Source organism: Gallus gallus, chromosome 3 (assembly GCF_016699485.2).
Source record: "Gallus gallus isolate bGalGal1 chromosome 3, bGalGal1.mat.broiler.GRCg7b, whole genome shotgun sequence".
Classification (NCBI taxonomy): domain Eukaryota; kingdom Metazoa; phylum Chordata; class Aves; order Galliformes; family Phasianidae; genus Gallus; species Gallus gallus.
Window position 1 is genome coordinate 89,019,968 of NC_052534.1, and position 26,611 is coordinate 89,046,578.

A 26,611-nucleotide genomic window follows, 5' to 3' on the forward strand; every position below is an offset into this window, starting at 1 on the left:
AGTTTTGCTTCAAGGAATATCTTCCCGCCAGAGTAGCTCATCATTTCAAGGTTTCAGACGCTTTATCCCACTGTGCAGTTGGCTATTATCCAATTATTTCATAAGTTGCTGTGTCTTAATTGACAGAGAGTTAAGCTTCAGTACTTTAAGAGGAAAAAATGTGTGTTCTGTGCCCTGGATAATACAGCTTTTTGTCTTTCTGGACAAAAAAATATATATATCAGAAATATTACTGTAAAATATCCATGATTTACTAAACATTTTTTTGCAGCGTTGTGCAACATACTTACTGCAAGTTCAGCTGGTGACTTGCATCATTCTGGTGTGAGTGCCAAAATCCAAAATGAAGTTTCTAAGATAAATTTAAAATTCTTGTTGTCTGCACATGTATCAAAACCACATTATTCGGACAGTCAGCACGAAATAGTTATGCTCTTGAAAAATTGTCGGTGTTGTTTAGTGAACAGAATCCATGGAAAGCAGGGACTTCGTAGAAACTTAGAAACCCAAGTTTCTGTGTGTGTTTTTATTTTTACCCAACAGAAAGGGTTCGTTGATAATAAATTGCTGCTTTAGAGTGGTCTCATGGCGGTGATAAAAATAACTTATGCAAATATTTTGTCTGTCAAAGCTCCCATGGTATGAATGCTTCATGGCAAGTTTGGAAATCCTATTTATTGTAAATGCGCTGCTCAGTGCATTCAGTTGATAGTAACTACTGTCACTACTAATGTTGATCAGCTGCTACTACTGTTAATCAGACCAGATATATTACTTTTTTTTTTTTAATTGAAGAAGAATCACAAAGGCATGGAAACAACTGTATGAAAACTATATAAGTACATTCTGTGAAGGCACTAGCCAATGGTTAAGAATGGTTGGTACTCCTCCTAATAATGGGCAATTAATATCTTTTGATGAAGAACAGAAGTGTTAAATCATAGAAACTATTAAAAAGCTTAAACAGTAAGGTATTCCCACTTAAATGACATTTCCAGAGTAGAGTATGAAGAGCGTAATGGGTCTGACCGGAGCGCACAGTGTCTGGTATATTATCTATACCACTGGCTAGTAGGAGACACAAGGAATATCTGTAAGAACCATGTGAGCATGCTTTCCAAAATATACCTCTTTTATTCTAGAAATGTGTGTTTGGGGGACTTTCCGAGCCTGAGGTTGTGTATTTCCTTTCAGAATACTCTTCAGTGTTTTGTGTTTTTTTCTTTCCTTATTTCTCTTTTGTTCCAGTCTAATTGCTTTCTGATTGAAATGAGTTCCACTGTTTAGTTATGCACTTGGTAACAGTGTATCTCTCTTTGTTTCAAACTTACTAGCAGAAAGGTGTTGAGTAATGAAAACTGAAGGAAAAAAAAAAAATGGAACCCAGTAACAAAAATACATTTATTTTTCTTACACTTCTGATTCTGTGCATCTCATTTCTTAGCTCTACTGAAGACTGGAAGATTTGAGTCTGTTTAGTCTTCCTCTGGTGGAGGCTATTTCATACCTTCAGTCATCCTTCTGCACTTTTTTTCTGATAGATTTGTAGGCCTGAACCCATATGCAGGGCTCAGAATAAAGTGAGCATATGCAGGATGTAATGGTGCTTCCTGTTTGTTTTCTCCAACTTAAATGATTTTAAACACTCTATTCACTTTTCTGGATTTTAGAATTTTATGAACACTGCTGCAACTGTATTAGTTCACCTGATATTCCTAATAGGTAACCTAGAGTCCGTTGCTTTGCATGTAAAATTGGGTGATGCTTTGACATGGTGCTCCTGTACTGCTGTTACCTGGGATTTCTCTGTACTAGAAAGTCTTTCTGGGACTCTTTTATGTAGTAGTTTTGCAGTAGAGTGAAGCAGGTGAAGTGGCAGCTGAAATTCAGTATTTGTTGCATTCATCATGCAACTAAACAATCAGAAGATCTGGAAAAAAGCTTTAACAAGTACAGTAGGTAGCTAGACCTTTTCCTTGCACTTTCTTTGATTACTAATTGCATATGCAGTATTTTGCCTTAGACACATTGAAATATCAAGGCAATTAATACAGCATCATTAAAAGATCAAATTTGTGAGTAAATCATAAAATGCCATGGCAAATAAGTACTTGAAAACTGAAGAAAGGAAGGAATGAGAGAAGAAAGAAAGGCAGAGAAAAGGGAAAAATGGGAGGAAGGTAGAAGGGTTGGAGAAATGACGGGCAGCAAGATCAGTTTGTGTTGGGAGCTCAACTAGTGTGGCTGATGTGATGTGATGCAGCTAGAGAAAACATGCCAGCTTACATGAACTGAAAATCCACAGAGCATGATACAGAGACATTTGACTTGAAGAGGGCAATGCTGTGATAAATCAAAGATGTTTAATAATAAACCTGTTTCGTATATAACGTTTTCTTGAAGACCTCAAGAAAAGATTTAGGAAGTGGCAGGGTGTCTCACTCTCCAAGTGATCTTTGGTGATCTCTTTAATGGCTCTAGATATTTTAATAGCCTAGAGAATCAACACTTTGTAAACGCAAATATGGAAAAATACCTATTATATCAAATGACAAGAATCACAAATGATAACTGCTTAACTTTTAATCATTTCATTTATAATGAATATGACTATCATCACCAAATTGTTGTTATAAAATGAAGAATACCTTGCATTTATTTTCAAAACATGCTGATTCTTCATTCTTTTTTGTGACGTTGTAAGAATGTTGTTTGTATGGGTTGAATGACTCCAACTCACAAGCCTACTGTAAATTATACAGTCTTTTCAAGTACAGGTTACAATGACACAGAGAGGATATTATAGTTACTACATTTTAGCTGAAGCATGAAACAGCATTTGGCTGTCTGTCCAGCAAACAAGTGTGGAAAATTCAATTTTACAGTTTCTGCCACAAGAGCCATATGTTCAATGTTTTTTATATATGTATGATTACATTCCCCTAGAGTAAGGAAAGTTCTAAATAGCATGGTAAGCTGAGAGACAGGTGTGCTAGGGGCATGCTAGAGGTGAGCACTTTCCGAATTTCAACAGTAAATTGTGCAGCTGTAATCTAATAACCAGTATGATGTGGGTTGAATTAATAATTTATATTTGACTGTATAAGAAGTGTAACACTGGCAAGTTGTTATGTATTTTTTTCTTTTACTGTTAGAGTCATAAAACATTTTAAACTTGTTTAAGCTTGTTTTATGGTTGTTGCTAATTGACTAGTCACCTCAACTAGAGTAAATGTTCTCAAATACTTTTTCTCTGTATTGTTATGTTTTGTAACAGAATTGTGCCTGTCAGATGAGATGTAAGGCAGCATGACATAATGCAGTGTGATGTATCATGAATGAAAGCTAATGTTTTGCAGTCTTATCCTGAGCATACTGAGGGCCATGCGCAGCCTTCTAAAGGCATGTCGTCTTTACTTCTCTTGAACTATGCGAGTAGTTTCACTCTCAAATTTTGTCTTGTTATAGAAGAATGCCAGGTATATAATTAATTTCAGTCCACATATGGAGTTGATTCTTCTCTCATTGAAGCCTATAGAAGCCTTGTCATTGACTTCACTTCATTGAAGTGTGGGTTGTACTTCTGAACACTTCTAGTCATAGAGACTGTTACTATTCAGAGAGGCTAGGATCTCAGGATCATCCCATTCAACCACCTCCATGTCTCAGCTATTTTAATTAAAATTATATACCATGATTATCAAAACTATTAAGGCTTTTATGTCAGGCTTAGAGTAATAGTGGTCTGTGTTGTTATTGTACCTTGCCTAGAAAATTACTAAAATTGACATACTTATGGAGAAAGGACTGTAAGTATATCTATATCCCATGGGATGTAAATAGAATGAGTCCTAGAGAAACCTCCATAGAAACCTCCAGAGAAATCTCCATGTCAATTTTGTGGAAGCAGTGACCAAGCATCAGAATTGCTTGCAGGTCTAACAGCCATTCTGCAGCACAGACCTGACACTGACCCTGGCAGAACCAAACTTAGTGCCAGTGTGAATAGCATCTTCTTGCTGTGCTTATTCTGGCTGTCTGCTTCTCATCAATCAGAGAGGCTCCTGAGGATGTCAGTGATGCAGACAGCTTTTTCTGTTGTACGGTATTTAATATAAGATGAACATAACAGCATATTGCTTGCAATATTATTGCAGAAAGTAGATCTCTTCTACTTATTTCAAATATGCATCAAATGAGACTTAAGGATTAAAAATTGCTTTGAGCATGCCAGTTTGGAACTAGTCTCTTCTAATTTGTGTGCTATCATGTAGAGGCAGTAGGTGAGGGCAGAAAACAGATGAAAATTCCCAAAGGAACATAAATGCAGTTTCTGCAATTTTAATGTGCTTGACCTTGCATAAATAACTGAATGTTTGGGTGGTTTTTCAATTTGGTATTTGAAAATAACATCCATCTTACTTCTGCAATAAACAATTATATAGTACAAGCAAGCAATCTCTAAAAAGTACAGTATCTCATGAAGTGTTGCATGGTTAGGAGAATTCATTTCTCCAAGTAGATAATAATGTATAGTCTTGAGTCTTTTACAGTTCCAATTTGTAACATTTAAGTTTCTTAATTTATTTGAATTGAATGCATTTTCTTTCTGTAACCTATCTCAATCATGTGCATGTGGTGTTTAATTAGTAATTAGAAATAGTGAATCTATCATAAAGATACATGTAGATACTAAAGTGTTATCTGTTTGTATATTATCCTAATTAGATGCAGCTTGAAGCAAACACAAATGGCACTTTCACAGTTCACAATATTACGTGCCATTGTTTATGAATCTAAATTATAGAGATATATACAGTGGAAAAAATAAAAGTGAAAAATATTTAGTATGGGAGAAATAAAACTTGATCTTACGTGTGTACAGATATGTGAATCTTTCTAGTAATTTACTCCAGTACAAACCGAGGGCACCAAATCAGAATGGCAGTGTGTTGGCACACATTTAGTCAGTGTAGGTAAAGCCAGAAGATTCAGAACGATGCTGAATCACACCTATAATTTTTCATGCAGTTTTGTTTGTTATTGATACTGCAAGACAGTGTTTAGCTACTCTGTTTTAAATACTGCTGTGGCTATGTCAGCTATTGTCATCATGTCTCAGGATCATCACCCTCCATTCCAGCCCATGGCCCCTCAGTTAACCTTCAATAGTATGCAACCGATCTGCAATATATGGAAGATATGGTACTAAATTCATTGTTGTTAAGATTATTAGAACACATTTCAGCTCCAACCCTGAATGTTTCAGTTACCTGTACTTCATAGTCACCAGGGAATTTGTGTCTGTTGTGTAACTCCCACTCTGGTAATGTTAAAAACTAAAAAGTGTCATAGGTTGTTTATTTTTTCCTTAGAAATGCTTTTAAAGTTATTAACGTAAAACATGATTTTCAATTTATTTTTTACACATGCACATTTTGCAATGTTCACTACATTTTAATTATATTACAGTTTTCTAATAGCCTTGGTGAGTGTTCAGAGATGGGCATTGAAGCTGAGATGGGGTCTGGAGCACAAGTGTTATGAGGAGTGGCTGAGGGAAATGGGGTTGTTCAATCTGGGGAAAAGGAGGTTCTGGGAGACGTTATTGCTCTCTAAACTGCCTGATGAGAGACTGTGGTGAGGTGCATGTTGGCCTTGTTGTGGTTTTGTGATTGTTATTGTCAGCATTTCACATCATAACATCATGTAAAGCACTGGGAGTTAAAGAGTTATATTTCTGGTTCTGTGGACTGCTGTTTCTGGGAGCTTTGTTCTCAGAAGGGGAAGGGAGGGGCTGCATTCCCCAGAGGACTTCCTGCCCAGAGGATGAGAGGTGGAGCTCATTGTGGATCAGTCACCTCTCTCTTTGCTGCCAAGGAGCCCTTGGTCCCTTGTCACTTTTTGCCTGCAGGTTTATACTAAGGCCTTCGGTTTTGGACTCGCTCTGATTTTGGTTGATTTGTTGGCCTTTATTCCAATTGTATTGTGTTATCTTGTGTTATCTTGCATTCTGATATCATGGCCTCAAGTTGTGGCAGGGGCGATTCCACTTGGATGCTAGGAAGTACCTCGCTGAAAGAGTGGTCAGGTGCTGAGATGAGCTGCCCAGGGATGTGATGGAGTCACCGTCCCTCTGGAGGCATTGAAGAAATGTTTAAATGTACTGAGAGATGTGGTTTAGTGGGGACTATTGGTGGTAGGTGGGTGGTTGGACTGGATGATCTTGTAGATGTTTTCCAACCTTGGTGATTTTAGGATTCTGTAAAATAATATAGTTTGTGCTGTTGAGATTATTTTTCATAGAATTCTTCTTCTGTGTGCATTGTATGTATGTTGCATAGGGAAATAATTCCCATGCCTGATTAGGACAGAATATAGTGCCAATCCTGATGTCTGATACGTAGTACTCAGTCTGTACTGATACCAGAAACAGATTAGAATCTGCGTGGTAAGCCCTATTACCTCAATTTTGCACAAAAATAAGATGCAATATATCAAACCACAGAGAATTTTGTTTTCAAAGAGGTAGTGAGTATACTTTGATAACGGAACTTAACCCTGTATTTATGGTGCATATAACAGATTGTGGATATTGTGTTGCTGTTACAAATACTTACTGATATTTATTTATTTAATGTCTGAGGTGATTATTAGGAGGGATTAATGCATCAGACTTCATCTAAGAAGTAATTGTCTTCTTTCCTTTGTGCCTTATGAAAATTCAGCGCAACTTTAAGAGTATTGGCGTCCCTGCTAGAGTAAAAGGCTTTACTTGCTCAGTGGGAATACTTAAAGAATTCTTCAGTAGGAATGTTAAAAGGAAGATGTTCTAGGGGAGTTCCAAAAATGTTACCAGGTAAAGGTCAATATGGAGATTGGTTTAGTCATACAGTCCCTAATATCTAGCCTGTAGAAGAGTTCATTTTTCAGAAAGATCTGACAGTCTTATTCGTTGTTATTTACTAATATCATTTGTGACTGGGTGAGATTGCATAAACAGCTGCAAAGCTGTTATCTGATTTGCAAATTAAACTAGTTTGATTTTTTATTACTGTGGAGAAAAATAGCAGATATCCAGTGTGAACTTGTGTTAGTGGTGCCAATGAATGGTATGCCTAGAGCTCTGAGATATAATCAACGTAGAATACAATTTAAAGTGGTAGGCAAGATCTCAGCAGCACAGAGTAGAGGGGCAAGATCAACTCCCTTGATCTGCTGACCATGCATATTGCTGGCTCATGTCCACTTTGCTATCCACCAGTACCCCCAGGCTGTTTTCAGCAGGGTTTTGCTCTATTCTTTCATCCCCTAGCTTATGTTGATTGTGGGGATTACTGAGACCCAGGTGCAAGACCTTTGTTGAATCTTATGTTCTCCTGGCCAATGCTTGAGCCTATGTAGGTCTCTACGTGATACTATCTAATCTTTCTACATCCAGTTCTAAAACTAACTCTTCTGCCTTTTAAAATGAGATTCTCAAGTTTCTGCAAAAGAATGTATTACCTCCCATTCTTTCCTCAAATGGGACGTAGCAATCTAATTTGGAAGGTCGTATGTCTTTCAGTTGGCGTCCATTGACTCTGCACTGATAATTAAAGAACGCTAAACTAAGAGGTTCTGCTTTAAGTGTGAAGAGACAAATGCATTTAGGTAGCATATATGAACTAATCTGAAACTTTTTCTGTAGTCAGCCTCAGTCTAAGGAGAGAAAAATGTTAGAAAGCCTACAGGATAAGAGAAATCATGATGAAAATAATATCCGGGAAGAAGAGGAGAGAGCAGATGATACTCATGCAGCAGTTCTAATGAGGCATATGGATTTTCCCAGTTTTCAGAACTGGGCTTCTTGGCATTATACTTTTCTAACATAAAACCATACCACTTGAACTGTTTTACAGATCCCAGCCTCATGATTTAGGCATCCAGTAACATAGATTGTAATAAAAAGCTTATTCTAAGATCCTGGTATGTGAGCAGGGCTCTCAGTGAAGTGATCTGGGAGAGTGGCATCAATAAATAATGAAAGTGATAAAACCAAAGTAATCACATTTAGTACAGGCAGTTATCTTCTATGTTGCAGAAGTCTGGCAGAAGGAAAATCAAGAAGTCCTACAAAAATACCTCTCTTTTCTGCATAGCTTGCTTAAAGCTTAGTTGCTCTTGGTCCAGTGAAGCTCAGAAGAGAATTGAGATTACTACCTTGTTTCACAATGAGATCAGCTCTTTACCTTAGCCATGCAGTTCTGTCTCACTTTACTAGCTGTTGCTAAGCACCTGTAACAGTAATAGTGATGTTTACCTAAAGCCTCAATTTATTTTACGTTAACTTAGAAAAGTAAACAAAATAATAAAAAATCATTGTATCCTCAATGATCTCCATCTGCAGAATGAGTTTGCAACTATGAAGATTAGCCTTGTTTTAAAGGGCACTAAATCTATCTTTAGCTTGAGGCTTTACAATGTAGAATCTTCGGCTCTCTGAAAGAACTTTTCTCAACGCCACCTCTTTCATATTTCATATCTGGTACTCAATTTAAATTGTTTTCCTTTCTTCTTAATGCATTTTTTTTCCCCTTCGTTTTGATGGATCTTGAATACAGTTGTAGTAAATGCAAAGAAAGAATAAAGAGTTGGGAGAACTCTGCCTTTCCAGGCTGGTTTAGAAGGAAAAGGAATAAAATTACCTACATATAATCTAGTTTCTTTTAACCAAGTACTTACTGCTCTGTCAGAAGGAATGAATGCTAAACTGTAGCCTTGAGAGAGCAGTTGTGGTATTTTAATTTTTTGACACTGAAATGATGGTGTTGCAGACAGGATTTTTCTTTAAAAAAAAAAAAAAGGTATTAAAAAATCCTTCAAAAAATATTTTCCTGCAGAGAAACATATTTTGCCACGTTTTATTTCCACGTTAACTTGTTTGAATACTGATTTATTGGTCTTTTGCACATTTCTGTATTGGAAAGGGAACATGAAATATCTTTTTCTTTATTTGTAATGGCAACCTAATCCAACTGATGTATAATATGCATTTCAGCATTGAGAACTTCATTAAAATAGAGAAAAAATTTCCGCATGCCAGCAATTAAGATGTTTTGCTCTGGTGCGCAGCAAAGCTACCATTATGGTAGGATTTGTTTGAGAATTTCTTGCTGAACAGTAATATTTGTCTTTAACCTTCACAATGATTTAATTTCAGCTGGTTGCTGGATAAAGGCTTAAATATACGTAGAAAATAATTGTGTGCAGAGCTCTTGCCTGACTTTCAGAGTACTGATCTGAGACTTTGAAAATGCCAGCATTTCTGTTTAATCAACACAATCAATGTGTATATATCCTGTGGCTAAAAGTAAGATCTGAATTTAAAGTGTTTTGTAGACTGATGAAGTTGCAATCACTTTGTGAATGCCTGTATCAGAATTTAATTACTGCATTCATTTTAACATTTACTAACTGTTCATCTCACATAAGGTGGACTCAGTGAAGGTCCTAGCCTAGGCACAGCCAAAACTTGTAGGATTGAAATTATCTGTGTTTAAAAGAAATTAATCTAAATTTTGCAACATAGCTGCCATTTTTTCTCCTTGTTTTAAGTTTTAGCTGCCAAACTCCAGAAGTTTAATGATTCAGAAGCAACTGATCGCGCTAGGAAGGGTTGAATCTGACAACTGATGGAGCATGGAGCTACAGCAGCATTGACTATACATCGTAACCAGTGGCAAGAAGTTATTCCTGGCAGACTTCATACCCACAGAGCACACGGTTACATCACCACTTACAGGTTTAGCATTCAGAAAGATTGCCTCAGACATAGTCAGCACTCATGTGAGCTTGGACAACACCAGTGACATCATCCTGTTTCTTCTCTGGCTAGTCTAGATGAGAGTCTGTTAGTAGCAAGTGTACAGACATGCATTCCCCCCAGCAGATGCTCTTAGGTACTCAGTGTCCCCATAGCGACCCCCAGATCCCATTCTGCCCAGTAGTTGGCAGCTATAGGCTTATGAGCCTTGCCCCGGTTGCTAGTACTCAGACCTTCATGAAGTCACGTGTGCTCACACATATGCAGAGCTAGGCAGGACATTCTTGGTTCCCCACTAGCCATACTCCTGTGGTGTCATGCATGGTGGCACACAAGTATAGATCTTGCCCCTTCAGACATCTGGGCCTTGCAGTCTCTCCCAGTGATACACCCCCCTCAGCTCCCGGCCCAGTTTACTTGCTTGCTGTCTCGTCTGGTTGCATCTTCACAAATGTTCACTCATACTTCTTTTCTGTGTTGGTTTCTCCCCTAAATAATCCCTAGTAAGTGAAGCATTGTCAAAATGCTTTTCCCCTGCATCCCATAATGTGTTCTTAGACAGTGGCCTCCACCTTGATTTGAAAGGCATTTGGGAGAGCTGCTCCTGTTGCCCTATTTTAGTGTGTTTTATGTCAGAAACTGGGGCTAAGACTCTTGGTGTGGTGCTGGGAGAGGCCCAGGCAGGGTGTACCCTACTGTGCATCCTACACTCCCTGCCCTGGGCCACTTGTGCTCTGCTGGGTGTGTGGAGGTAGGCTTGTGATGGGTTGAGGTGTCCTCTAATTGGCTTGGAAGGAGCCGGGGCTGGGGCCTGTTTGGACTCCCCTACCTGTTGTTTTCTGTTTGTGCTCCTTTGTGGGTGCAAGGATGAGATATCATATGACTTTACCATAGATGGAACAATAAGCTTGTTTTTTACTGATTTCAGATAAAAAAAATTACTCAATTTCTTACTAGTCTTCCTAAAATGAAACATTTTTTTCCCTGGTTTCACAAGCACATTATGAGTTAATTTTTACTCATTTCACGTTGGCCTGGGACCATCTTAAATGCATTTAAATATTGATGATGTTGAAGCTTTGCAGTATCAGCTCTTCCTGGCCTTGAAAGTTGGCAGATAATCAGCAAGGAGAAGCTGGCACCAAGCAGGAGGGTGCTCTGTAAGCTCCTCATCCCATCACTGCTGGCTGTGGGGGTATTTCAGTTCTGCCAGCGAAGATGGTAGCTTGTCGTTGCAAATAAATCTTCAGTGATACCTCAGTTGAAAAGAACTTGATACTTCTGGTTTTATAGGTTCCTCAGAAAGTGGCTTTTAATGGTGTTGTGGGAGTTACTTAATAATTAATGTTTAAAGGATACTTGAGTAGCCAAATGCTGTTTGGAACACTCCTCAAAAAATAGTGCTTGTGCATCTCTGGCCATTTGACAGTTCTATTCTTGACTGAAGTTAATTTAGGAAGTAACAATTTTATTGGGCAATAACACTTTGGGTAGATAGCTTCAGGGTACACTAATGGTGAAAAGCTCTAATGGAGTACACAGTGCACGATGAGGTTTTTGATGGTTTGTGGGGCCTCAGTGGCAGGCAGGGAAATACCAGGGACTTATAGGGGAAGTTGGAGTAGAAAACAGAAAGGTAGCATATGAAAATGCAAAATTAAAAAGAAAAGGTGGGAGAAAAGCAACTAAGTGTCAGTAGGCAACTGCACCTCTCACACCAATCTACTGCTCTGCTGATGGCAACAGGTTGCTGACTCGCAAAGCCACCCATAAGAAGTGATATCTATGTGGTCCTGCTGTCAGGCTGGAGGTGTGAGATTGTGTCAGGAACCAGGGCCATGTGGTTGCAGACTGGCTTGGTGACAGACCTGCAGTGAGGCCAGGGCAATCCCCCTCACCTTGTGGCCCAATCAAAGGGGGGTTGTCTGCACAGCAAGGTGGGTGTACGTAGTAGGTTGCATGTCAGGAGGGAACATTGCCTGTGCCTCTGGAGAAAGCAAATAGGTCAGACCCAATAGCTTCTGATTGTTTCATTTTCTAATGTTGAAATACTGGTATCACTGTAAGTAAGCAGCAAGCTTTTATCAAGCTGTAGGTTGTGATAGTCAGCAACTTAGCTCATTAACTTAATAAAATCTACATGAAATTGGAGTAAGAGCCTCAAATTATTTTTTGTTGTAATTTAAAGCAAGTTGTGGTAAGACTGGACTATGAATTAATGTCAACAACGATTCTGTAGTAACTTGTACTTCAGGAGAAAATCTCTTATTTTACACTTACATAGTGTCTTTTCACTAGATTGGAAACTTGTTTTCCCTTTCTCATTAAAAGACATTTGTGAAACTATTACTGTCATGAGCTTTACTCAGAGTCATTTAAGTTTTGGCTAATACTTATTTTAAATAGCAAAATTGCTGCAAGCATACACGTGTATGAGTTAGGGGAGTCATAATTGCAAACATGAGGTGCTCCTGGTGTGTGAAAGATGTAGATCTGAATTTTCTGCACAGGAGAAGAATATAAAATAAGTCTCATAATTAAGATCTCACAAATAAGGAGGAAAAAAGAGAGGATGGACTCGGGCTTATGCTGCTATCTATTCAAAGAAAGTGATTAATGCTGTTTTATATGGATTACTAGAGGATGTTAATCCTAAGCAAGTGAGGTGAAGGCACGTGTACCAGCTAGATTCCATAAGATTTAAGTGCTGCAGGATGCTTGGAATGCTTGACTGGAAACACAACATCAGTATCTGAGGTCATTGCAGAGCAACATGGTAAAATGAAAACTATTCACCTTTTGAACACAGCTGGAGTGAGGAGCCTAAAAGTGAGTCTTGCTGGGACAGTTCAGAATATAAAGGGGCTGAAGATTTTGTTATAGCAAAAAAGCAAAACAAAACAAACCCAAACTTCCCTGCCTGAACTTTTATTTGTGGAATATTCTTCAATGTATCTATTTAAAGTTGAAAAATTGGTAGAACAGGTCATGGATCAAACAGATGAAATAAATAGTAATAAATCACAAGCACCATGTGTTTAACCAGAGTTTCAAAGGCAGTTAAAAATAAAATGAATTCACTACTACTGTAATCTCCAGCTTAATTTCACCTGAGATTCCCCTCTTTAAAAGGGAGCCTATGGTGTCAAGGACATAAACATAAATATCAAAGAGACGTCAAATGAACCTAACATGGTAGCTACTGAACTAACATAAAGATGTGTTTTTCATGTTTTAGAATTCTTTATACAATACATTAAAGATCCTGGAAGTTAACAAAGACAGGATCATGGAAGAGAAATATACTTAGGACTATTAAACGCAAAGGCAAGGTGAATGGAATGTGTTCCTCTGCTGCGATGTGTTCTTCATCCCTGAGATGTGGATCTTGAAGATAAGGGCAGTTCCCTGGGGAAGTTCTTCCTAGGTACCTCCTTTGGTTTGCTGTTGGAGAAAAACTGCTGAGCTAAATATTCCTTTGATCTGGCCCGAATAAACTGTTTTCTTATAAGAATAATTCAGATTAGGATCAAGCTTTAGAAAATGGGAATGTTAGGATCTTGCCAGACTTCAAATGTTTTTAGAGTTAATGAGAAAGATTTTAAGAATTTAAGGTATCAAAATCTCTTCTTTACTTCAGTACAAGTACTGTATTCTTTCCGTAGAAGAATGGAGGACGTTGCTCATAATAGTCACAAGAACAAACGTGACTTCATTTTCATTACTGTGATTCTTAAAAATATCTTAAACATCTCTGACTTTATAGTTATGGTGTCTTTAACTTCCTTATTCAAAATGTGTATTTTTGGACTCTTGAAAGGGTAGATAACAGCAGGACAAGGGGAAATGGTTTTAAGTTGAAGGAGGGAATATTTAGGTTGGATGCCAGGGGGAAGTTTTTTACTATGAGAGTGGTGAGGTGCTGAAACAGGCTGCCCAGAGAGGTCGTGGATGCCCCACCCCTGGCCCAGGTTGGATGAGGCCCTGGACAGCCTGTTCTTGTATTAACTGGGGAGATTGGTGGCCCTACCTGCAGCGGGGGGTCTGGAGCTTCATGATCCTTGAGGTCCCTTCCAACCCAGGCCATTCTGTGATCATGCAAACACTACTTTATCTGTGAATGTGAGTGAATATGTATGCGCATGTATTTAAGAATGCATCTGTAATCTATATCAGTTTTTCATATAACATGTATTGTAAGAAGAAAAGTGGCTGTTTCTTTGTTTGTTATAGAAGTATTTTGCAATAGGCCTCACTACGTGGGGGGAAAAATATGTACTTTTCTAGTTCTGATTATTAGTTAAAGGTAAAAGAGGATGTAATAAATATAGTTGTGATACATATAAAGGTTTAGAAAAGAAGTATCTGATTTAGATATGATTTAGAAGATATTTAGACTGTTTGCATTTTGGCATTTTGTTCAAAGTTGTATGGCAAAGCAGTATTTAATTCTACTGATTTTTAGTGATTCTACTCCAACTTGACCTCAGCTCTTAAGGCAAAATTGCAATTACAGGTTTTCCTCATATACTTTCACTTATGGTTCTCAGCTGAGAAAAGTTGTGCCTGAGCTGATTTTTACAGTCCTTGTAGGAGATAAGCAAATAACCTTTGTAAGGTAAGCTTTAGTTTCCAAGAGCTTCAATGTCATTATATTACACTTTTTTATAACAAAGTTAAAATACCTGTCCTGAAATATCTTCTTTGAGACAAGACTCAACAGAAAATGAATGTTAATAATACAGTTTGCCTTCATACAAAGGCGATGCAGTGTCGAACTAATGAAGTATTGGCCGTCTGATACACCTTTAGTATTAAAATAATTCAGTGTAGTGATATTCTCCTCAATGAAAAATAGCATTATTTATTTTTTATCTGTATATTTGACACAAGGGCTATAGCTAAAGTGAATTGCATGAGTAGATTATTTTTTGAGGTGTATTCAGTTGTATTCAGCATACATTTCTTTTGCGCTTATGTTCAGTCTGGCAGAACTCTGCTAATAAGAGCATTCTTCTAATATTTTCTTGTCGGTATGTTCAACTTATTTAATTTTTTCTTTGTTTCTGAATTCCCTGGCATTTGTGGACATGATGTGCTATCAAGGCACCCATAAGAAACAAAATCTTGGTAATTAATCTCATCAGTATCCTATTACTGGTCTGTGGTGTCTCTGCAGTTAAGAACTGCATTTGTTTGCATGATGTTTCATTGCCAACTTTTATCTAATTTGCTGCTGCCTGTCACATGTAAGCGTCTTCATTCCTGCTCTCCAAATATATCCTCCTACTGAATCTCACTTTTGGATTTTAAGTGATTTGATGCTGCATTTATTTCTCAGCAGAGGTGTAGCGTTTGACAGTTCTAGAGGATTTGGACTTACATTTATTGACTAAATAGGTATTATACTGATAGCAGATGATCCTTTTCTTTCCCAATATTCTTCTTTTAACATATTTTGAGTCATAACCAGGCAGGGACCTAAAAGTATGTCAGTTCTCTTGGGTTGCACATTTCATGTAGTCTCTTTGAGTACTGCTAGATTCTGGAAAGAAATCCTCTTTGCAGTTTCCAGTGTGCAGCAGTGAGATTGCTAGGGTTGGCTATGTATTAGATGTATTCAGGATTTTTATTTGCTTACTTACATTTACTTATTTTAACAGAGCAGTAAATATATACATATGTAGACATGTAAAATTAAGAGCAAAGCTGAATAGCACAAAGAACATTTTCTTTTCTATTCTCATTTGCTTTGTGCTTCTTGAGTACAAAGTGAATAGATAGTGAATATATATATATATATATGTACAAATATATAGAAGAAAGCAAAAACAAACTGGAGAAAGAAAGGGCTAGAGATGCTTAGAAATGATTAAGTTAATGGAGATAAAATCTTGGCTGTCGCATTTATTGTTAGTTTATTTTCCAAGAGAATAATGCACAATAATTTGAGTCTGCAGTAAGGACTAGTAAAGCACCTTTTGGAATAAAACTAAAGCGTGGAAAAAATTCAGTGTAAACTATAGAATTCAGGTTCCACTTAAACAGAATTCAAGTAAATGTATTCAATAAGTATTCTACTCTTTCTTTATCTGTTATTCCCACTCTAGTTTGTTTACTCAGAGTTCCTATTCTCACATTCTTATTTTCTTACTCTTTTGGATATTTTTCAGTAATGTAAACTAAAATGATTCTTTTTTTTTCTTCTCAAATAGAGTGAGAATGATCATCGTGGTGGTAAAATGTGGGCTGTTAGAGTTGTCAAAATAGGTCGAGGGGCGGAACAGAGATGGCTTAGTGGGGCTTCTGAGGTGCGGTATGGGTAGAGGGTACAGTGGGGAAGAACAGTCACTGAAGGCTGCAGAAACTTCTGCAGGTAGACACACAAGAGGCTGCAGGACTGCGATAATTTTGTGGGTGGAAGAACTCACTTGCTAGCCTCAGCAATTTTTTGTTAAGTGTTTCCTAAGAGACTGAGGAGGTAATTTGTTTTGTCTGGCTAGAAGTCCAAAATGTAGCTAATGTTTGTGTTACATTATTCATGGCAATTTCTGCTCTTGAAAGGAGACTCTGTGATAGATTTTAGGCAAATTGTGAACTCACACTCTATCTACACTTGATCTCCTCCTTCAAATCAACCCTTTCGCACCTGGTGGTAGGAAAGAAGTGCGGCTTACAGGAGATGCTTGATTTGATTTACACAAATGAATTTGTGGATGTTGGTGATGTGGAGTACCTTATTACCGTGTTAGAATAGTGGGTGGTCACTATGATTTTCCTTTTTTTATTTTCAGAAAAAAATATTTCCGTGATAATTAAGTTTTTAAAAATTGCTCCCTGGCATTTGTATGACATTTCTGCTGTGGTTGTAGGAAGAAGAATGCAATGCCAAGAATCTGCAAGGATACTGACAAATTACAATGAACGGTGCATAACTGAAAGTTTTGTACTGTGTTCATGGTGTAATATGTTCCTTCTCCATGAATGTTTAATAGCATCAGTGTTTTATTAAAGCAATATGAATCAATTGATAGATATGCTAGAGAAGATTTTTACTTTGAAGATCTCCTGCAGCCTTTTTATCTATTCATTAGAGTTTCTGTTAGATTTGAATTTAGTAATGATTACCTATTACTTCTTCAGTTTTACCTGTGAATCTCTATTATTAGATCAATTTTATTAAGATTTGAAAACCTCCCACAAGCATTTGACAGCACTGCTTGGAAAGATTCAGTCTCAGAAATCTACTACTGTGAAGTTAAAAATAAAATTGCAGCCTGAAATGCTTTCCTGGTTTACGTATAACAATAAATGTTGGGATTACACTTGTTTTGAAGTGCTTAAATGCATATTATAATTCAAGCATTACAGTGCAGAGAATGTCCTTAAATTTTTCTCTCCTCAAATATTTCATTTATACTTCAGATCAGAGCCAGTACAAGCACTGTGTGTGGGATTAACAAAATCGAGTTGGAAATGAGTGAGTGTGCACAGCAAACGAACACTTTTTGCTGAGGACTTTCTGTTAATGAGCTGTTACGGCCTCACAGGGTCTGTAGGCTGTATAAACTGGACGGACAAATACCTGCTGAGTAAATCCTCAGTGCTGTTATTCTAGATTCCTAACAACAAAATTCACACTTTCCTGATCACAATACAGAGCCCTAACGGTGTTATATTACAGAAATTTGGCTGCATTTCCTAAGGGTGACAGTATTATTGTTGGTATCAACAGAATGCTTAATAAACATGTGTCAGCCTTTTGCTTTTGATGTTAAAAGCATGCTTCAGATCTGCAAAAATCCTTATACCTTTATATATTATAAAATGTCTATATGAAAACAATTATATGTAAATATTACGTATTTATAATTGTTATAATTATTTATATATTATATATAATTATACTATATATTTATATACATTATATAATATATATTATAATTGTTGTACAAAAAAATTGTAAATGGTATCCACCAAAAGACCTCTGAATGCTCTCTCACATTAAAACTGTCCAACTGTTGAATTTATGGCATCAAGACTAATGCTTAATTTTCACATTTGGATGAATATGTCATACATTATTAATGCTTCATAACCTCAAATAATGATTAATTGCATGAAAAGAAGGTAGGTGTCTGAGAAAACCCAATGGTGGGGTTTGAATTCAGAGAGAAGAACAGTATAAATGTGATTTTTGCACGGTGTTTGAAATGCAGAAAACAAATATTAAGTTTCCATATAGTCACTCATGTAAGAATATGTACTGTGGGAGGAAAAAATCCACTGAAATGCTTGTTTTGCTTTCTTCTTCAGGTCAAAACTGTGGAGGTTTAGTACAGGGACCGAATGGTACTATAGAAAGCCCTGGATTTCCTCACGGTTATCCAAATTATGCCAACTGCACGTGGATCATTATCACAGGAGAACGAAACAGGATACAACTGTCGTTTCATACTTTTGCCCTCGAGGAAGATTTTGATATACTGTCAATTTATGACGGACAGCCACAGCAAGGCAATTTAAAAGTGAGGTAAAGTACTTTTTTTAATACTTTGTTTCTGTCTCTCTCATTCTCAGATTATATGTAGCATCAATCTTAGTTCAAATTTGCTCAGTTCAAGGATAGTTCCAATAAGAGGCCCAAACACAGGAAAATCCTACACTGAAGTAGCTTTCTTTAATTAGTCTCCATGATGGAATCTAGATTTGGGATAGGGACCCTCTTCTGAAGGCACCTGTCCCCATTCCTAGAAAGTACTCCTATTGAGATCACACTTCTGTAATACTATGCCTACAGTATTTGAAGCAGAAGGTAAATAAGCTGCTAAAAGTGTCCCATTTGAATGTGGCAAAAGCAAAATGGTGAGCAGTACAGTAGTCTTTGAGAGGCAGTCTCATTAATGGGTGTTAGGCAGCCTCTGAAAATACCAGATCAAATGCTTGCAGATACCGAGGGGTTGAGCTGTGAGGTTTTTTTTTTTTTTGACTCTGCTAGAATTGACAATTTTTAAACAATTAAGGACCTCTAAAGGTTGGAAATTATAGTGCCTTATATCTTTCAGTACTACTAAAATTAGAAGAACACGACTTTAGATTTTGGAACATTAATTTCTGTGGTACATGACTTGTGTTTCCTCAGCCATTTGCTAGATCTAGACAGCAGTGATTAAAAATCAGCATTGCTGTTGGTGCTGCTCTGTCATTTTCTCTTCAGGCGTGAGATTTATGAAGTACTGTAAAACATTTCTGTCAGTTCTGTTTTCTGATTGCTCTTTTGCATGATGCTGATTTATATTATACTGCTAAAACAAATGTTGTAACATCACCAATGTGTTCTGCATTTTTAGTGAGTGTCATCACATTTCTGACAAAAATAATGTTCTGATTGATTGTTGACTCAATGCAAAAAGTTTCCAAAAATTGTGGAGCTACCCATGCTTTACTGCACAGTATATGTGCTTCATTTCCTGTACTTACTGACTTTTAGTACTTGTATCATCTAAATACAAGGAACACTTCAGTTTAGGTCAAATGTTTTTATTATCAGTAGCTAGCATGCCTGCTGCTTTTACACTTTTCTGTTAGTAGAAAATTGTTTAAAGGAGGAATGCCAGTTGATGTACTGTGGTTATGAAAGTAGAAGACAAAAAGTTTACTTTGTAGAACGCTAATGTTAAAAAAGCAGAATTTGAATGTCAAGATGTTACTGATGTAACTTGTGCTCTGTGACTTAAATTTTCCTCAGCTTAGTTGCACAAAGCATATTCACTGGTGTGCCTTTTCACAATTGCACATTTGAGGACAGTTCACTCAGCAGATATTGGAAAATTATAGTCTTGCATTTTAGCTGACAGTGTTCAAGTGCAAGAGAGCTTCTTGGAACTTGCCCTTCAGAGTATGCATATTATTATTGGTTTTGTATAGGTGGAAATGCCCTGCTAGATTTTTGATAATTATATTTCTTTAGCTATCATACAGAAAGTCAAGATTTTCCTTAAGAATGGTTGTGTAATTGCAGAGCTTTCACAAATTATAATATTTGAGTAATGTTTATCGCAGATTTTGTATTGCCTTTTGTAGCTGTTAAAGCAAAATTGAGTAGAGAGGTTAGGTTACTGTGCTTCTTGAGGAACCTTTCTGTATTCACCAGGGTATTTTCACTAAATATCTTGGTTTAAAACTAAGAAAGTAGAACCACATTTATGATACATTGCAATTATAAGGTAAAGGAATGAGTAATTTTAAGTTGTGGAGGAAGAAGAGAGGTAGTTGTAAGATGTGCATGAACTTTGTATGTTATTGCATTATTAAAGCGTATACACATTTAAGGGACAGATTATACATGGTAGCGATCATAGATTTGTGATAGATGTTACTAGGAGGTTGAGAAGTAAGGTTGTAATAGGAAGGATGATGCTAACAACAGTTAAGGAACTAAAAGTACTATTCCACACCTGTCTATTGCTGTAGATAAAACCAGACTAGTGCTTTTTCATTCCGTGTGATTATTACAATCTGTGGCCAAAAAAATTGTCCTTAAAAAGATTGCCACAACTCCTTTATTTTTATATCACTCTGAAGTTTATAGAACTTAAAGCAAGATTTGATGTATATATGTATGTATATATTTGAAGAAATGTGAAATTTTAACCCTAACGCTACCTGTTATGGTAACACTTTTTAGGGTACCACAGTTTTTCCTATAGAAACAAAAATGATATCAGGTAATTAATCTCACCATGTATTAATAACCAAAATGAAGGTCTCAGTCCTCTTCCATTACTGGGGGGGGGGGGGGGGGGGGGGGGGCGGATAACATCTAGCAAACCTTAAATAGTGCATTATCAGTAGATAAAGAGATTTCAAAGTATGACTAAATGCATTAAGCTGAAGAAAGATATAAAATATATTCTTTATATGCATTTTAATTTGCAAAGGAGTTGTCATTTGTTATACGCAATTAACTGGTAACAGACAGAATTCATGTGGGTGAAATCTCTGTGCACAGTCTCTTACAACTCAGTTGTAGTCCTTTCAACTTATTTCACTAAGAGTTGCATTCAGTAGTTCAGAGTAGCTGGTGTTCTATCAAGTATTTATTTTGATATTTTCTTTCTTATACCCTACTCAGGTATGATTGTATCAATTTATAGATAGAAATGAAAAATGTATTGATGGAACATAATGAAGAGAGTCATGGAGGCACAGGCTGGCTCTGGAGAGTGTCAATTAATGTACATGCAGAAATAAACAGCTCAAGCTGAGCTGTTGACTTGTGTACTACTATTCGTAGATACGTTATCTTATAGAAGGACATGAATTCAAACCAGACAGTTCAATATTTTTTTCTAAATTTCAAAAGTCATTCTGGGATTATTTAGTCTGCATATTGATTTTTCCACTGCTAGGAAGAAACAAATGGTGATTAATCTGAGCATGGGCGTATTTTTACTATATGCAAAATTCTTTTAGTATCACTCAGTTTACTGAAGAATTCCTTATAGGAGATCTATGGAATATGCTTTGAAATTGTCTTTTTCAATTCATCAGTTCAGTATTTCAGGAAGTCCTGGAAAACTCAAAAATGAATTTCAGGGAATTGTGATTGTTTTTCTATTCAGAAAAGATGCTAATTAAACTCTGCATGCTGATAGGAAGACACAGATGTACAGACATGAATATTTCGTGTGTACACACAGCTATCAGTAACAATAATTTTGGACACGTGATATATATTATTTGGAATGTGGTTTTATAATGCCTGCTTGCCTTCATCCTGAGGACTTCTGTGCGTTATTTAGTGTACTGCAGTCTAGGTAATAATATATTAGATGCTCCTTGTTATTGCTTACATTAGTTGAAATAAAGATTTCTGTTTTAATGATGCAGTAACTTAGAAGATGGAAGTTGCTAATGGAGCACGCTATAAAATGAAGCTTACCAAAAATTTTCTGACCATCATATACCCAATATATGCTAAATAGCAATATGTTCTTCCTGTTTTCTTGAATCATTCAGAAATAAGAAAAATTGAACAGTATCTGCTTTTTCCTGTTGTCAGTAAGCAACAAACCATATGCAAATTCTGAACTTCACAATTCAAGCCGTGAGATGATAAAAAAAAAAAAAAGCTCACTGAAGTAGAGGTTTGAGCTTCTCTTTATTAAACCTTCTTTTTATTTATCTTACTAAACCAATATTTATAATGTATCCAGCATGTTTGGAATTTCAGAGGTTTGTCTTTTTCTTTGAAAAAAGACATCCATCTTTTCTCTGGGATCAAGAGAACAGTAAATGATGTGGAGTAATTGACTTCTGTGCAGAGCTGCTGACATTGCAGCAACTACAGCTTTGTACCGGTTACCATTCCTTCTTTCTTTTTCTTTTTGCCTTCCCTATGAAAATTTACTGTTTTTTTTATTTTTACTTCTGTATTGCACATATTTCCTACAAATTGATTTATCCACTTGTTGGTTTATTTACTTGTTGTGTGTGTCTGTGAGCTGGTGAGTTTCTGAAGGAGATATTGAAGGAATGAGCAGTTTACCTCTATTCATGGTACAGAGTAGATTTATTTTTCCAACTGAAATATTCCTTTATCACGGCACTAAGTAACAGAAACAGTTATTGTTCAGCTTGGTAAAACAAGAAAAAGCAATATTATTGAATAATTGCAGCAGAACAGTCTGGTATCATGTATATCTGTAAGGAAAAATAAAACTGTTTCTATATGGTTACAGAAATGTATTAGTGAGTTCCTGACAGTAAAGATGTCCTTCCCTTTTATGTTTCAATGTATTTGCTTGATTTTTTTTTTTTTTTTCCTCTCCCCTCCCCCCCCCCCCCCCCCCCTTCTCAGGTATTGTAGTGTTATGAAGAAAGAGCCAGATTTTAGCCAGAAGGCTAAAACTTAGTTCATTTTTTTTTTTATCACAGTCATAGAATATCCTGAGCTGAAAGGGACCTGTAAGGATCATTAAGTCCAGCTCCTGGCTCCTTGCAGGACTACCTAAAAGTTAAACTGTATGTCTGATGAGCTAAATGCTGATAGAAGCTTTCCACCAGCATCATGAAGGGCATGCAGTTGGAGGAAACATAATAAATATGTGCAATAGTGGCAGGTTCAATATGGCAGTTTATTTTCAAAACTGTTTTTAAAAGGGAAAAATCCTATTCCTAATATTTCTGACTTCTCAGTTCAAAATCTTAAGCAGGTTAATTTCTTTTTGGCAAACATACATACTAAAATAAAAGAAAAATACTTTTTTTTTTTCCTCCCAAATCATAGTGTTGTTTGAACTCCCACTTAAGAAAATCCATTTCACATGGATTTTCATATGGACCTACTGTTTCTTGGGGAGGGTGGGGGGGGGAGAATTTCATTTAATGGATCAGAGAAATCCATGGATTTATGTTACCAAATATTTTAAAGTAATCTTTTTTTTTTTTTTTCAGTCTGTTTTTTCTTTCAAAAATAAATGTGGCACCATAATGAAGATGTAGTTAGGGTCAATTTCTTTGTTCTTTGTAGAGTCAGATAGCTTTTTTTAAAATTTCCTAATTAAACAGGCTGTAGTATATGTTTGCTCAGAGAACATACAAGTGTTTCTTCTTCACCTCTTCCTTACTTCTTGAACTGGAGTTGTGTAAATTATAGCCATATTTTGATGCATTTATTTATAGTATTTCACAACCATAAGTATTAATTAGAATGGAAGCGTTGGGATGTGACTCCACAACATACTAATTTCTTGCATTCTAAAGTTTCTAAAATGAGAGAGGTCTTATTGCTTAATAACAACAATCAAACTTGACTTGAAAGGATAATAAAAATTAGTTGTATAAGCACCTTTCTAATAAAGAAGCATTACTCAGCACATTTAAAGACATCTTCTAATCTGCTGAGAAAGACAGGATATTCTTTATGAATAGCTTTAGTGAATAGTTATGTGTATTTCACATTACAGCATTTTAGAGTAGATCTTTAATTTCAGATAAGAGATGCACATTGCCTCTCTTGATATTTGTTGTTGAATACAAATATATTACAAATAATTATTAATTCAGCTTGAAATAAACATGTTTGTGATCTAGGTCAAACAGCTATACATTCCTTGATTCTGTATTATTGAAAGTTATTTTACATAACAAACCACCTTGGGGTATCCATTAAAAATGTTTAAAGCTACAATAAATAAATAAATAAAAATTGAAGATTGCACATTGCCAGTGTGGGTATGGATGTATCAGAGACATTTGATTGTCTTAAAGCTCCTAAGAAACTCTGCAATTTTTCACTTAAAATTTAGATACAGGATAAGTTCCTGTAAGATGTAACTTCTTAGAAATGGGATACTAAATTCTACTAAGACAGGTAAATACAGTTAGGGAAATTACAGCTCTTAAAAGTTAGATGCACCTTTAAAACTCTCTTTGGGGTAAACTGGTGTTACAGTTTACTTCAGAAATTTCAATCAAGTTTCCAACCAGATGATAGAATGCTAGAAGACATGGTAGAAAATGGTGACCTGATTGATGTTTGTGTAAGGAATTTTTGCTCTTGAATATATTAGTTTTTGAGAGTGGAGGCAACTGCTTAATTTTGTTTGCCCATAATTGTGTATTTCACATGCAGTGTACCTGAAGCAGTTCTTTCTCTATCTTTCTGCATTCCCATCTTGTTCGAAGACAATCCTTCTTATTTTTGGAGATACAAGTTGAATTGATAGAATTCTGTACAGAAGCCTTGCTGATCAGCATCCCCAAATTCTGCCTGTATAATGACTCTCAGACCAGTTTTTGGTCAGAGATCAGTCTGTTTATGTTCTAATACAGCCTTTAGTGAATTTACAGCTAGACTCCTCACCGAGAAAGGAATCCTCTTATTAGAATCTGGCCCATTTGGAGAATTGTTACTATGCAACTGTATTGCAGGATTTGCTGGTTTCTATGTAACTGTGATAGGTAACTTTTAAATTTGTATGTGACATATATGCTCTGAAGAAATTTTGACTGCTTGTTTTTGAGAGGAAAAACATCCTTTATCTGTTAACTTGGTGACAAATTAAATTAAAAAAAAAAAAGCTTTATGAAATGTAATAACTGATTCGTCATATTTCTGATGCATGTAATTAGGTTAAACTGTGAATCATGTTCTCTGCTGTCATCTGGTAATTACCTGCCTATCTTAACTGAGTCTTGTGATTACTGACTGTATGATCATAGTCTGTCTTTGGGTAAGAGAGACACCCTGTGCTGGACCAGGAGGTAGTGATAATAGGGTTATTTGCAGTATTAGAATTTTTCGGGCATTTGAGCTGAGTGCACAGTCTGTTCTAAGCTGATGCAGGGGAAATGCAGCAGCATCTCTGCTAGCCAGTCACAGTTCAGCTTGTAAAACAAAATTTGTAAGCAAACATGGTCAAAAATTTACAGTTCTCATTGTTACTGAGAAATTTTCCTGAGTTTTCATCCTTTTCATATTCAAAAGAGCATCTACTGATGTTATCAGGGACCCTGAGTTTTCAGTCAAGTTTTTCACACTTACTTGAGGGGGAAAAAAAAAGTGCTGTAGTCCTTGGTTATTTCTGCCCTCATACTTTACTGCGAGTGAAAATTATGTATGCTTATCTACAGTCTAGTGAATGAATTTATCAAAACATGGCTAACTGATGAAGAAAGCATATAATGAGAGTGACACTGATCATAAGGGAAGTGAAGGCAAATTTTAATAATAGGCTCAATACCAATTTGGCAGGAAACTGCACCCTTAGAGAACACTTAGTATTGACTGTCTGTTCTTTTCATTGATCTGTCTATATTCTCTTCCACCTGTAGACCTCATTTTTATTGTTGTCTTTCAGCAAAAAGATAATTTATATATTTTTTATATATATATATATATGTATATATACACATCCTTTTCTCATCTCCCACTCCCACAGCACACACCTATGCTCTGTGGTTCTCTTTGAAGAACCTGCTGTGTACAACATTGTGAGAGAGAAACAAAATGACAAGGAAGAGAAAGTAACAGATGGTAATATTAGACTGCATGTTTGTCTTAGCTACTGACAGTCTTGTTCACTAGGTTTCTGGAGCTAAATATGCATAATAAGGCCATAAGTAAGAGAACTGTGCTGCATGTTAATACAAATGTATATACAATATTGAATAATCCATTCAATGTTTTCTGTTTCTTAAGATAATTATTTAATTCATGAATTAGACGATAGTCCATTATAGTTTCTTGGTCACTCTTTCTTTGCCCCCGGAACTGATCTCAGTTATATACTGTATGAGCAACAAAAGCCTTTGTCTCCCTAAGGCTCACTGAAATGACAGTAAGAGCATTATGGGGTGTGCATGAGGTGAGGAAGGGAAAACTGGAACAAGTATATTGAAGCAAATACCAAAAGCAGTACATTCAAAAGATATAAATCATGAATTTATACCTAATCCGTTTACTGTAAGACTGTGATTTAATATATAAATTTTCTCTCCACTACTGGCAATCTCAGAACTGTTTTCATCATGTGCCTTTGCAGAATATAGAGCTGAGCTGTTAATTTGTTTACAAACCTTCTGAAGGTGGGAAATCAGGTTAAGAAGTCCCCATTGATAGTGTAGCAAAGCAGTTTTATGATCAGCTGATTTTTATGTAGAATTCATATCAGTGCTTTTAACTTTGATGCATCTCTTAACAAAATTGGCCGGCAGCAGCAGGTTGGGGAAGTTTGCTTGAGAGCTACAGAAACCCAGGTTCAATCTCGAGTTGCCCAGTTCATGTGAAGGGCTTGATTG

The 26,611-nt window shown here is 36.3% G+C and overlaps 1 protein-coding gene across 2 annotated transcripts in view; it reads left to right on the forward strand.

Moving 5' to 3' along the window:
• Window positions 1–26,611, forward strand: part of CSMD1 (CUB and Sushi multiple domains 1) — a 1,033,500-nt gene that overhangs the window by 196,026 nt on the left and 810,863 nt on the right. For both annotated transcript variants that reach the window (XM_015284920.4, XM_015284921.4), the window contains exon 2: window positions 18,122–18,338. In XM_015284920.4, the coding sequence (XP_015140406.2) occupies window positions 18,122–18,338 (217 nt within the window). The remainder of the gene's footprint in view (window positions 1–18,121; window positions 18,339–26,611) is intronic.